The following is a 12,792-nucleotide window of genomic DNA, read 5'->3' as shown; positions in this document are numbered from 1 at the left end:
CTGCCACCCGTCATATTTTGCATTTCTCTCTCTATCTTATCTCCCCACCGGCTCACCCCTTTGCAGCTGGTCTCTTGTTTTCCCTCTGCTCTCTCCCTTGCTCCTTGGCCCCCACCTGCTACAGCTCCAGCCCTGCTCCTGTGCTGAAGGACCTCAAGGCAGGTCCCTGATAAGGGCCAGACCAAACAAGAACCTTTTGTGCCATGCTGAGCTCATCCAGAGGAACTGGGCAAAGAGCTGGCCTGGGCAGAGCACAAGCGATGCATGGAGGGACTGAGCAGTTCAGTGCCTCCATGCAGCACCAGACATGTGGCACGATCCTGCCTCAGTTTCCTCAGTTCTCTGAAAATCCTTCCTCTGCCCCTGCTCGCAGCAGCATCCCTCCCTCGAGCAGGGGAGGGAGAAGGGTCCGTGTTGAGGGCTGAGCCGGGGAGGGAGGGTGCATGTCCCACTGAGAGATGCTGTCAGTGCTGAGCCCTGTGTGCACAGCAGGCCTGGCAGCCAGCAAGTGCAGGGAATAAAATCCTCCCTCCTCCCGGCCTGCTGCCGGGTTAATATTCCCTCTAACGACAGACGGCTCCTTTTATCCTCTCTCGCGCTCCCGCCAGTGATTTAATCTTGGAACAAGCCGTGATTATTTCCTGTACAGCTGCCTCCCTCGCTTCCACCGCAGACCAGGCTTGACAGCATCCCACCAGGCAAGGAGCAGACCGTCCTCTGGAGCCCCAGCCCGACCACGACTGAGGGCAGAGAGACCCTCTCCAGCCCCCTGCCTGTCACGCACTGGGGGTGCCATGGGGAGAGGAGGGACAGTCTGTGATGGGACCCCTGCATGGGGCTGGCAAGCATCAGGGGAGAAAAAAGGGGCTAGGGAAGGTGGTGGATTGCTTGACCAAGGGGTCTTCCAGGTCCTGGCTTCATGGGGCAGGTCTAGGGCTGTGAGAGGAGGCTGGTGAGTCTCAGACTGGCTCCCTGGAGTTAGCACAGTATCAGCACAGAAACACCTCCCCCTGGATCCCTCCAGGCTAAGGTACAGCTGGATCTCAGGCAGCCAGTCCTCAGCAGCCGTGAGCCAAGGCCCACAGAGGCAGCGAGAGGGCAGGTGAAGGATTCACCCTCACGGCCCTTTGCATCTCACAGGGCTGCAGTGCTTGAGCAGATGTGCCCCAAGGTCAGGACCACAGAGCACACAGCCTGGGATCCCATCAACGGCCGCAGCAGAGCCGGTGCCATGGCCTGCAGCAGCTCCAGAGGGCCAGGAGTCCTTGGGGACCCACACGCAGCTGGAACAGGCAAGATCTGGTTTACATGGTGAGCTTGGCAGGGTCTGGGACAGACTCCATCCTCATCTGTGCAGTGAATGCAGTCAGCCCCAAGCAGTGGCAAAACGTGAGGCCAGAACACCACTGAGGAAGGACAATCTCCTGAGTCTTCACAGTCTTGTGTGGCTGTTGAGGAGAAGGCTTCCAAAATACTGGGTCAATATCCACTGTCTACCTGCCAGCAGGCAACTTCCCTGTGCTGCTGGGCAGGTGGGGCTAGTGGTGGTCAGCACTTGTCACCGGAGCATGTGTACAGGACGTGCATGCTTGTCCTTCATGCGTGCGCTACCTGGAGGGCTGGGGAAGGGCAGAATCCCTCCTTGACAGGGCAGGGAAAAGCAGCAGGAGACCAAGGTTGGCCCAGGGCCACCCCAGCAGCAGCAAAACGTGGGGTGCAGCTCCACCTGGTGGGCAGCGAGGCCCCCCCCCCAAGCGTCACCAGGTCCCTTTGGCCACCACACAGGGACAAGATGCCCCAAGAGCTGGAGTCTATGGCCCTGCCTTCCCTGTCACCACTAGGAAACAGAGCCAGGGGACAGCAGTCTCACCCCTGGGGTTTGTGCTGCTCCAGCACTTAGGGATGCTGGGGCAGCATCAGCCTGTGGACGCACACGCTGCTGCACGCATACAAATGCATCTCTGCACACACAGTGCCTGTGCAGCGAGCACCGGGACAGCTGGTACAGGGCCAGCCGTGCCCCCGCGGCCTGGCCTGTGCGTGCTGAGGCTCCCACGCGCCTGCAGGAGGAGGTTAAATGAAGGGAGCTGCCTCCCTGCCAGGTGGAAGCAACCCTGAGGGGCTGGACTGCTCAGCTCCTGCCAGCCAGGGAGGTGCGGGAACAAGTCTGTCCTGGAAACCAGGAGTCATGGGCTCAGCACCCAGCATCCTACATGATTCTGGACAAATCCTTGCTGCCTGCCATGGAAGAGTACTTGCACAGATGCTTTCCTTGCCCTGTGCTTCTCTCTGCCCTCTTCCCCCTGCTCTGGGACGCTCCTCACACAGCAGCACCCTGTGGCACCCCTTCCGTCCCAGCACGGAGACCTCAGCCCCTTCACCCACAGCCCTTTCACTGCCGGGAGGCCCCAGAGATGCCCCCCGCTTCTGCGCAGGCTGCAAGTGGGGAGCTGCCGGGTCTCCACAGGCGGGTGATGGGTGGCGGGGAGAAACCATCACCACCAGGACAGCAGCCAGACACTTTTCCTCAGACAAGTGGCAGCCTCCTCCAGCCATGCCAGCGCCCCGACAGCCAGAGAGTCTCCCCAAAGCGGGGGTGGGGGGCAAAGAGTTGCGGTGACGGGCTGGGCAGGGAGCCGCTGGAGCAGTCCTGCGCCCAGCTCCAGACAAGCTGGAGATGGGGAGGGGACCCGGAGCAGCGCAGGGAGCTCCGGGGGCGGCTGCCGCGAGAGGGCAGCACCGGCCCGGCCCCGGGCACCGGCACCGGCACCGGCCCCGGCCCCCCCGAACCTCCCCGGAGCCGCCAGCCCACCCGGGCAGCGCAGGGGCTGGCACAACCCCGCCTCACCCCTTCAGGGACTCCAGCTCAGAGACCACCCGCCACCACGCTGGGCTGACGGGGGCTCTCCTAATGGAGCCCTAATTGTCTGCAGGGGGTGATAATTACCCCCTTCATTAACCTCTACCAGCTAGCAGTTGTGTGGGTTTCCTCCTGCCACAAGACTGTAGGGATGTGCTGGCAGGCATTTAAGCAGCCCATGGCTATGCGTGGGACTTCCCAGTTGTACCTTCCTGTCCTACTCAGAGCCGAGACCTTTTTTCCTTAAGGGCTTTAACGGCAGCAGTCCTGGGCGGGATGTGGGCTGTGAGCATAGCCCAGGCGGCAACCTCCATCCTTGCCCCCATGCCAGCAAGGGGTACTTGCCTCCCCACCAGAAGCTGGGGGCTGCCCAGTGCCGGGACCCTTCTCTCTGCCCAGGGATCAGGAAGCAGAGGTGTGTTTCCATGTCAATTCAAGGCCTGGCTCTGCCTTGCATGGTTTCCACCCAGAGGAGCTGTGTTTCTCTGGCTCTCTGAGCCACTCCAAGCACCACCATTCGGCAAACAGCAGAACAAAAATAGCTTCTCTCCAGGGGCTGCAACAGGGCTGCTCGACTCAGCTGTGTTCTGCTCCGCTCTGCTGCGTGAACCCAGGGCTGATCTCGGAGCAAGGACTGCAGAAGCTCCTCCAGCCATCTTAGGTAGGCGCTGCCCCCCACCCTGAGCCACACTAAGGGGGTGTCACAGGGTAAGCCTGGATCAGCTTCAGTGTCTATGGAGCCACAGCTGTAGCCCCTCTCCTTTGAGAACTGGGAAGGGGAAAGACGGACGGGGACCAGGGGTGGAGAAGGGAGAGGTGCCTGGGCTGGGGCACTCGGAAGCACAAGCAGGTTTCTCCTCCCTAGGTGCCGCAGACAACCTGCCAGCCAGGTCCTCTGGGGCTTCCCAGCTCAGGCAGGAGCTCTGCCACGGTTGTCTGCCTGCTGTAGGGGCTTGGGAGGGGGAGCACCAGAGCTGTCAGACCTGCTCACTGAGAGAGGTACCAAGACTGTGAGCTCCGTCTCCACGGGTAAAGCAGCACAGCGCAGGAGCTGGCTGGCCAGCCGCTGCCAGGGAGACGGCCCTTTTCCCTGCCTGTCTCTGCCAGTGCAGACAGACCACGGCACAGCAAGTGAGCTATTAAAGAACAGCTCCAGCCAGCCAGCAAACGCGTGCCCATTCATCATTCTGGAGCAGGCAGGGGAATGTGCCAGCTGCTTTCACCCAGGACCTCTCACAGAGCCCATGCCCAATAGCTCAGCAGCCTGGAGGGGAGCTGGGATCAGAGTAGGGGGCCCAGGACCCTCCAAAATGCCTTTTCACATGCTGGGAGAGCTGCCCTGCCCCAGGCTGGGAGCTTGTGCATTTCTGAGCCACAGACCCAGCATGGCAGCATCATGCAGAGACAACCTGGAGAGCTCGTGAGGGTTGGCATGGGCTTCACCGAGGCCTGACCTGCCCCCACGTTCCCACCTGCCCCAGGCAGGCAGAGCTACACAGCCCTGTGCAGTGGGAGGCTCAACTCGGGGGGCAGCAGAGTGGGAGACAGCCTGCCAGGCACCCGCAGGGAACCATGGGGTTCCTGCAGGTCAACGCTAGCTCTTTAGAGCCTTTGCACAGGACTGCCTGGTTTTACCCCTGCTTGTCTCCCCTGGTGCTGCTGTCTCCCTGCCAGTCTCCATCCCTGGAGCCCAGCCAGCTGTGCTGGGTACCAGAGTGCTCCAACTCCCCATCTGAAACACCCCTGATTCAGGACAGGGATACCCTTACACAGCCCAAATTAGGGGCCTAGATAAAAAAAAAAAAAAAACAAACATCCCTTTGTTGGTGCCAGCAGGTAGCTGAAGTATGCGTTGTCCTGGCTAGAGTGACTGTTAGTAGCAGGGGATCCGTGTAAGCCAACAGTGTCCCAGCAAAGTGACACCACCAGCAGCTGAAGATCTGGCAATGGGCAGGAGCCTCAGAGCAGCCTTGAGATTGACCATGCCTGGAGCCCTACTCCATTCCTCTCTTGCTTCAAGGGCATGGCATTCCAGCTGCCTGGGCTGGCAACCCCAATTCCCTGGGGAAGGGAAATGCTGCTCTCCTCTCCTGCTTTGTGCCTTTCCCTGCCAACTGACCATTTACAACCGAGACCTAAAGGAAGAGCCAAGCAGAGACGGCCCCAAGGACATAGCTTGTGCTATATCATTGCCTGCCAGCCTCAGGGCTGGAGCCTGAAGAGTAAAACTGAAGAGGGGGGAAAAAAAGATCCTCCTCTTTCACATGGAAGAGTGGCTGCCTCCCAAGTAAGCTGCAAAGCTGCTTCTTTACCTGCATAAGAAACATCCTGCTGTTGTTGTAGGGCCTGGGTAATTCCCTAGTGCTTGCAGGAAGCCCTTGCCGCTGCCCGCAGCGCTGGCTTGGGGAAGGACTAGGGGCTCACTCACCTCCTCTACCCCAAAGCCGCTCCTACGGCAGGGCACAGGCAGCTGCCGGCAAGAAGGGAGTAACAATCTCTGGAGCTCTTCTGCTGCTTATAGCCAAGGCCTCAAGCTGCATCACTGAACAGCCATGGCTGGATTTTTAAACAGGCTTCAGCCAAATCTCCCCTCCTGGGAGCGGCAGGAGATACACACACACTGAGCTGTGCGGTGCTGGTAACTGCAAGCACAGCTGTGGGAGGCAGGGGAGATCTCCAGCCCCATCCTCTGCATATAAGGCTGCAAAGCTCAGCTCATCGCTACCGAATACAAATAGCCCTTCTTAATGAGTTCGGGGAAGCCAATTTGGGAGAGCTCACAGAGGGCGGGGGCTGCTTCATGTGTTTCAGATGAAGCAATCTGAGAGCAATTTTATTCCAGCAGGAGCAAGCAGCATGCAGGAAGGTCTCTGCTTCCTCACCTGCAAAATTCAGCTGTGGGTTTCTGATGAGACCGTGTTTGCACACTAGAAAATCAGTCCATCCTCAAACATGCAAAGAGAGCAAAGACCACAAGCTCCTTCCCATCCCCTCCCTAGGGCTCCTCCATCTTCTCAGCTAGGTTGAAGCCGGCTCTGTATATCTAAAGGTGCTGACCTAATCTTCATCAGGATTCTTGTCCTGATTTTCTTCCTATATTTGTACCCCTTTGCCAAATCCTCCTGGTTAGTTCAGCCCAGCCTAAGCTGGCCTTGGGTAGGTGATACTGGCCCACATCCACTTTGATTCTGGCCACTCCCAAAGCAAACCTCTGTGTCTGGGGGTCTCTGTGCACATGTGCATGTTCTTTGCAGATCGCGCTGTGGCCTCCTGCAAGGAAACAGCAGGACATGGCTGGCCACAGAGCAGGATATGTGGGAATGGGACTTTGCCCCTCTTCCCTGCCATGGCACAGAGGGCACAGCCTCTGCCCTGCCACCAGATGTGGCATGTCAGCCCCAGGCATCGGGAGGCCCGGCTGGAAGTCTGAAACCCAGCTCTGAGCCTGCGCTTTCGTTGCAAACACCTCCAGCATCGGCAGTGCAGAAGGAAGCGGGGGGGGGCTGGCTTAGCTCCTCCCGGTTGATAATTCATTACCGTCTGTTAGCCCGGATCCATCCGGCAGCAGCTACATCCTGGCACCGACATGTGTTCATTTCACACATAAAACGCTGTATCAAAATACATCATTGAGACATTCTCCCTGAAACCTTTCCCAGCTGCCTCTCCCGGCGCTTTACATGCAGGAGCAGTCCCGGCAATGGGGGTGTTTTGTTCATAATGGATGCCTGGCACACGCCGTAGCAATCAGAGCTGCAGGATCCATCCTCCAGCTCATGAGAAATACAGGGGGATCTTCCTGCAAGCGGCAGGGAGGCAGCAAGCAGAGGGTGCAGGTTTTGTCCATGGTGTGCTCGGATCTGGAGAGGGAGAAGCAGCCTGTGTGCACATGGCTGGTTTATCGCACACCGTTTTGCAATGATGCAGAAGTGCAGCATCTCTTCCCTCCTCCCCTGAGGGCTCTGGGAGCCCTGGGCAGCAGGGCTGGCGGGTCTCGCCTTGGGGACCTGGAGGAGGCCCCTTCCCCTTCCTCCAGGGTCCCTGACTTTGGCCTGATGCTGCTGACTGTCAGCGTGGTGGTGGTAAATCTCCCTTCCAGGGCTGAGCAGGAAGAGCCAGGGCGGGTGGGGGACCCAACGGGGTGCTCCCCCCAGCCTGGGTGCTTCCTGACTCCCTACCGAGCCGTGTTCAGCGTCGGGCTGGTTCTCACGAGAGCTGGAGCTCTCCCACCAAGCCTAGGCCCTTCATGGAGGCCGCGTGTCGAGTCACAACCAGCCCTTCCCCAGCCCCAAGCCTTCTCCAGCTGCCCCCCCAGCAGATGCTCACAGTCTTCCTGACCTTCGCCCCTCCTCATCCTCCCCTCTGGCATTTCCCAGGGCTCTTCCTCCCCACTGTGTCCCCCTAGCGCCATTTGGGGGGGGGGGGGGGGGGGGGGGCTCTGCTTGTCCGGGAAGGTTCATCCCTTGCCTTGTAGGTAAGATAACAGAGCAGGACCCAGGCGAGAGCGGCCAAGTTCAGAAGACCCCCCCAGACCCCTCCTGTGCCCCCTGTCCCCTGGGCTGCCCCCCGCAGGGCCCTGCCGCCTCCCCGCCTCCCTAACACGGAGGGCGGAGGGGCTGGGACAGAACCGCCGGTCCCAGCCCCCCCGCCCCGGCGGGAGCACCGGGCCAGCCCCCCACCGGTGAAGGTCACATCGGGGCGGCGGCCGCCCGGCAGAGCCGCGCCGAACCGGGCCCCCCCCCGCCTCACCGCCCACCGGCGAGGGGGCGGGCAGCACCGGGGACCCGTAGGGCGGCGATTGGCTGTCGGCGGGGAGGCGGGGAGCGGCGGGGCCACGGCTGGCTGCAGCGGCGGGCGCGGAGCCCAGAGCGGGCGCGGCGGAGCATCCTCGGGCACCGCGGCCCCGGTGCGGGCCGCCTCCCCCGCAGCCCCCGGCCTCCTATGGGCGGTGCCGGCGCCCCGGCCCCCGCACGCCCGTCCCGCTCGGCGTTAGCATGGGCACGGTGCTCTCCCTCTCCCCCGCCGCCTCCTCGGGCAAGGGCGGCGGCGGCGGGGGGCTGCTGGCCGAGAAGGCGCCGGGAAGGGTGCCGGGCAAGGGCGAGAGCCGGCTGAAGCGCCCCAGCGTGCTCATCTCGGCGCTCACCTGGAAGCGGCTGGTGGCCGCCTCGGCCAAGAAGAAGAAGAGCACCAAGAAGGTGACGCCGAAGCCTGGCGGCGGGGCCCCGGGGGGGCCCCCGGGCCAGCCCGACCCGCTGGTGGTGCAGCGCAACCGAGAGAACTTGCGCAAATCGGTGGTGGGGCCGGCCGACGGTGCCAAGCAGGGCCCGCTGGCCGTGCCGGTGCCCACCGTGCCCTCGGCGCCGCAGGAGCTGCACCCGGGCTCCGGGGGGGGCAAGCCGCCCCCGCCGCCGCCGCCGGCCGGCAGCCGCCCCCCGGGCTCCCCGCGCCGCGTCGTAGTGCAGGCGTCCACCGGCGAGCTGCTGCGCTGCTTGGGGGACTTCGTGTGCCGCCGCTGCTACCGGCTGAAGGAGCTGAGCCCCGGCGAGCTCATCTCCTGGTTCCGCAGCGTGGACCGCTCGCTGCTGCTGCAGGGCTGGCAGGACCAGGGCTTCATCACCCCCGCCAACCTGGTGTTCGTCTACCTGCTCTGCCGGGAAGCGCTGCGGGGCGAAGATATCGGGAGCCAGGCCGAGCTGCAGGCCGCCTTCCTCACCTGCCTCTATCTCGCCTACTCCTACATGGGCAACGAGATCTCCTACCCGCTCAAGCCCTTCCTGGTGGAGGGCGACAAGGGCCGCTTCTGGGAGCGCTGCCTGGGCATCATCCAGCGCCTCAGCGCCAAGATGCTGCGAATCAACGCGGACCCGCACTACTTCACGCAACTCTTCCAGGACCTCAAGAGCGAGGGCGAGGGCGGAGACGGGTCCAAGCACTGGACGATCAGCCTGGACCGTTAGGGAGGTACCGGGCCCCCGGCACCGGGGGCGGAAGGGGCCGCGCACCGAGGGGCGGGGGAGGCGAAGGACTGCCGGATCCCCCCCCCCCTCCCCCCCCGCCGCCATCCTCCTCGCCTTCCCCCCCCTCCTCGGCCGTCAGCTCCACGGAGACGCTGCCTGGACCCTCCCTGCTCCGGATCCGGCCGCTCCCCGCCCCCCCCCCTTCCGCCCCCAGCTGGGGGCTGCGCTCCGGCACACCGAGACGGCGGCGAAGACCGGGGCGGGGGGGGGGATGCGTGTCCCTCCCGCCTGCGCGATGGGGAGAGGGGGACGCTGCCGAGGGGCAGTTTCTTTAGGAAAAAAAGGGGGTGGTGGTGGAATGGAGCTGGGAGCCCGGGGGGGGGGTCTCCTGGGTGGTGCGGGGCCCCCGGGCAGAGGGTGCATGTGGAGGAGCCCCCCGCGGCGGGCGGAGCGGGGCCCCGCGGCGCCGGCCCCGCCGCTCTCCGTGGTGCTGGAACCGCCGCCGCTCCGCAGACAAAGGCGGGGGGGGGGGGGTGGGCGCGGGTTTTCGTGTCGTGGGCGCTGCCTCCCCCCCACGGGTGGGGGACACGGACCCCCCCACTCCGGGCGTGGGCGTCGCTGCTCCTCGCCCCGCGGGAGCCGCCCGCTTGCCCCTTTGTTCGAGCCGCCGGGGGGGAGGGGGGCGCCCACCCCCCTTCCCCGTGGGTAAACACCCCACCCGCCGGTGCGACCCCCGAAATGGGGTCCCGGTGGGGTGAGCGCCCCCCTCCTCCCCCCCTTGGCTTGCTGTGGGGAAGGGGGTCTGTGCCAGAGGAGGCCTAGGGAGCCCGGGGGGAGGGGGCCTGCTACTGGGGGGGGGGGGGGTCCCCTCTCCTCTTGCTTTGCTTCACTGGAGAATAAAGAGGCGGCCTGGACGGGCCTGGTGGTGGCTCCCTGGACTTGCTGGGCTGTGGGGTGCAAGGGGGATTGGGGGGGCACCCCAAGCCCCCGTAGTGCCCCCTCTCCTCCCCAGGAGGGACTGGGGGGGGGGGGGCTGGTTCTCAGAGGGGGTTTACTCCCCGGTGTGAGTTGGGGGTAAGAGTCTCACCCCTGTTTGTTGTGCCCAAGGCCAGTCCTGGTCCACCCAAGTGCCCCTTGGCTGCCTGTGAGTTCTCCTGGCCTCCTCCATTCCAGATGGAAATGTCTGATGCCTGTCTGCCGCACTGGATTTAACTAGGATCCCACACCTTATTTTTATTTTTTCCCCCCCCTAAAGCTACCCCCCCTCCCCTCCTTCCTCCCTCTCTCTGCTCTGCAGGGCCGGGCTCCCTTCCCTGGCAGCAGCAGGCTGTGGGGGCTGTGTTGCTAGCCCGGTTACCAGCCCTGTGCTTCTGCAGACCCCCAGGGAGTGGGGTGGAGAAGGGGAAGGCTTTGCCTTTCTCAGAGCTGGTTGCTACGCTTCAGGCTACTGAATTTGCCGGGGCTTCTTTAGCAAGATCCACAGCACGCACTTTCCTGTTGGGGTCTGCATCCAGTGCTCCCCAGCCCCTCTGAGCCAGGCTCCCCTCTGCCAGGAAGAGCTGTGCTGGCTCTGCAGGTCATGGAGGGTAAGCTGGATTCTCTCTACCTTTGTGTGCATCAGCAGAGCTGCTAATTAGGCCCAATCTGGCTCATTCAGGCAAAGCTGTGCTTCCAGGAAGACAGCACAGATGTCCCTGTGACGGGGGCTGACCTGGCAGGGTGCTGTGCAAGGCTTTTCTGTGGCTGTGTAAACCCACCCAGACCTGTGCTGCTCCCTGGCCCTAATGGGTGCTCTTGTCCCTGCCTTTAGATTGACATTCATATGACCTTGTGGTGAGCTGGCTGGGCCAAAACATACTCACCACCCACTCCACGTTTGGCCATATCCACATGTTGTGCTGGGGAAGCTGGCAGCTCTCACTTACTCTGGCTTAAACTGGGGTGGAATTGGAGCCTTAGAGCTCCTATAGGGATGCTGGGGGAGCCCCATCAGTGTTTTGCAGAGAGGGAAACTGAGGCAGAGGGAGATGAAGCAGCATGCCACAATCCAGCAAGAAGGGTCTGCAGCACCGCAGGGTAACACCCAAGCCGTAGGTGCTGGCTGTCTCCACCCTGAGCTGGGGGTGTCTGTCCAGGGACCCCCTACCCCCGGCCGTGGGGCTTTGTAGGGTCTTGTCTCCAGAGCTGAACAACCTGCCAGCACTGGTGGAGGTTTCCCACCCTGCGGATCCCCTTAGAGACACCCTCAGGGTCCTTCCAGCCTCAAGCCCCAGCCTTTTAAAGTGCTTCCAGCTGCAGCGAGGCCATGTCCTTCCCCTCCTCCCTTGTGTTTCATTGATTAAGAGTGCTAGGCCTCATTGGGGGATTTAGGAAGAGCTAATTGCAGACTGGTAATTGAAGACAGCTTGGAGTCTCTGGAAATGTCAAGGAATGAGAGATGAGCTTAGATGCTCCCATGCATTTAAATATGCAGCGTCGGCTCAGCCAGAGCCTTACTGAGGGGAGAGATGTCTGGTTTTCCCTCCCCCAGAGGACCTTGTACCGCTGCTGGGGGGAGCGGGGCGGGGGGACCACTAACCTTCCCTTGCCTGGGAGCCTCCTGCTCCCCCCAAGGCAAAGGGGAGGTGGGGGGGGACGCAAGCAGGGGGGTGGGAACGCTCAGACAGGCTTGGGAGCTTGGCGTTTTCCCCTCTCAAAGGTTGTGTGCTTTAACTTGCCAGCCCCCTGTGCTGCTGCATGATGCCACAGGGATCTGGGCTGAGGAGGCAGCTGTGGGGCAGCAGTGAGGGGATGGATAGAGCTTGTCCCCAGACTTGTGGTCCCTGCAGCCACTCAGTGCTCCCTGAGGAGCAGTGAGGGGCTGAGACCCTCTCAGGAGGGACAGGGAAGCCCCCTCACTGCCTGCCGCAGGGCTCTGCAGTGTCTGGGGTTGCAGGGATGGGGGATTCACATGGGTTTGGGGCTCAGAGGTGGAGCAGCAGGGCCAAGTCAGGGATCCGTCACCACAGGGCCTTGGTGAAGGATCCAAGCTCTTTCCTAGTTTGAAATTCCTCCAGCAGCAGCACATCTCCTCTCTATGCCTCAGGGTGGATGCCCCATCTGCTCCACCCGACGTTGCAGCAGGGGAGGTGGGCACAAGCCGCGTGGTGCAGCCTGCAGTGGGTTCAGCCCCTCCTGCCCCAGCGAGGGCTCTTCTCAGGCCATAGCATCCTTCTTTCGCTCCCTAAAGGTGCGTGGGGCTGCTGGAGGCACCCTGGGTGGCAGTGGGTCCCCAGGATGCATAGTCACCCATGAAAGGGGGAGTTTCTGCCCGGAGCTCGTGGAGCAACAGCTCTGTGGGACTCCCCTCGCCCTGCTGCTCCATCTGCAGAGCAAACTCCGTGCACTGGATGTGCTGGCCACGGCACTGGGGCATGGAGGAGCGATGGGCGGCTGGAGCAGCCAGCCTGGCAAGCCGTGCCTCCTCCTGCTGGACAAACAGCAGGGAAGCTGTGCTCTTGCTATTAAGAGTTGGCAGCATCCCCCAGAGTGACTCGAAGCTGCTCCGTGGGGAGGAAACTGCTCCGGATGATGCAGACCCAGCACCCACGTGGCTGGCAAAGGACCTGCCTCAGCCCAGCTTTCTGCGCAAGCCCTTCTCCGTTCCGCTGCAAGGATGACGGATAACACGTTCCTCAAGGCAGATGGAAATGGGAACTCTTCTGCCTCTGTGGGAGCTACTCAGACACTGGCTTCATCACAGCTTCGGGCTGTTGCTGCTCTGCTGAATTGGGGATGACTTGTGGGTGCAGGTTTCTGGTCCCCTCCCTGCTCCATGGCACTTTGGTCACAGCTGCTGGTGGGATGTCTAGGGGTGAAGATGTGGACAAAGTGACACAGGGAGATGGCAGCAAATGGCAGAAAGAGCATGAGGGGTCCAAGACTAAATTGGCTGATGAGATATTTGTACTTAGGGAGGGGCAGGAACAGCTGTCA

General features: G+C 62.4%; 1 protein-coding gene across 1 annotated transcript; it reads left to right on the top strand.

Moving 5' to 3' along the window:
• Nucleotides 1-7,693: 7,693 nt before the first annotated feature.
• CDK5R2 (cyclin dependent kinase 5 regulatory subunit 2) lies at nucleotides 7,694-8,909 on the top strand. The gene has a single exon (XM_009462170.2). It carries the CDS (start codon nucleotides 7,855-7,857, stop codon nucleotides 8,815-8,817), a length of 963 nt encoding a protein of 320 aa, XP_009460445.2. The 5' UTR covers nucleotides 7,694-7,854; the 3' UTR covers nucleotides 8,818-8,909.
• The last annotated feature ends 3,883 nt before the right edge of the window (nucleotides 8,910-12,792 follow it).

Source organism: Nipponia nippon, unplaced genomic scaffold, assembly GCF_047370975.1.
Source record: "Nipponia nippon isolate SJK-2023a ecotype South Korea unplaced genomic scaffold, ASM4737097v1 scaffold_5, whole genome shotgun sequence".
NCBI lineage: Eukaryota > Metazoa > Chordata > Aves > Pelecaniformes > Threskiornithidae > Nipponia > Nipponia nippon.
This window is presented reverse-complemented; position numbering and strand designations above follow the sequence as displayed.

Excerpts from the sequence above, each read along its gene's own strand:
- CDK5R2 (XM_009462170.2), top strand. The coding sequence starts at position 7,855 with ATGGGCACGGTGCTCTCCCTCTCCCCCGCCGCCTCCTCGGGCAAGGGC.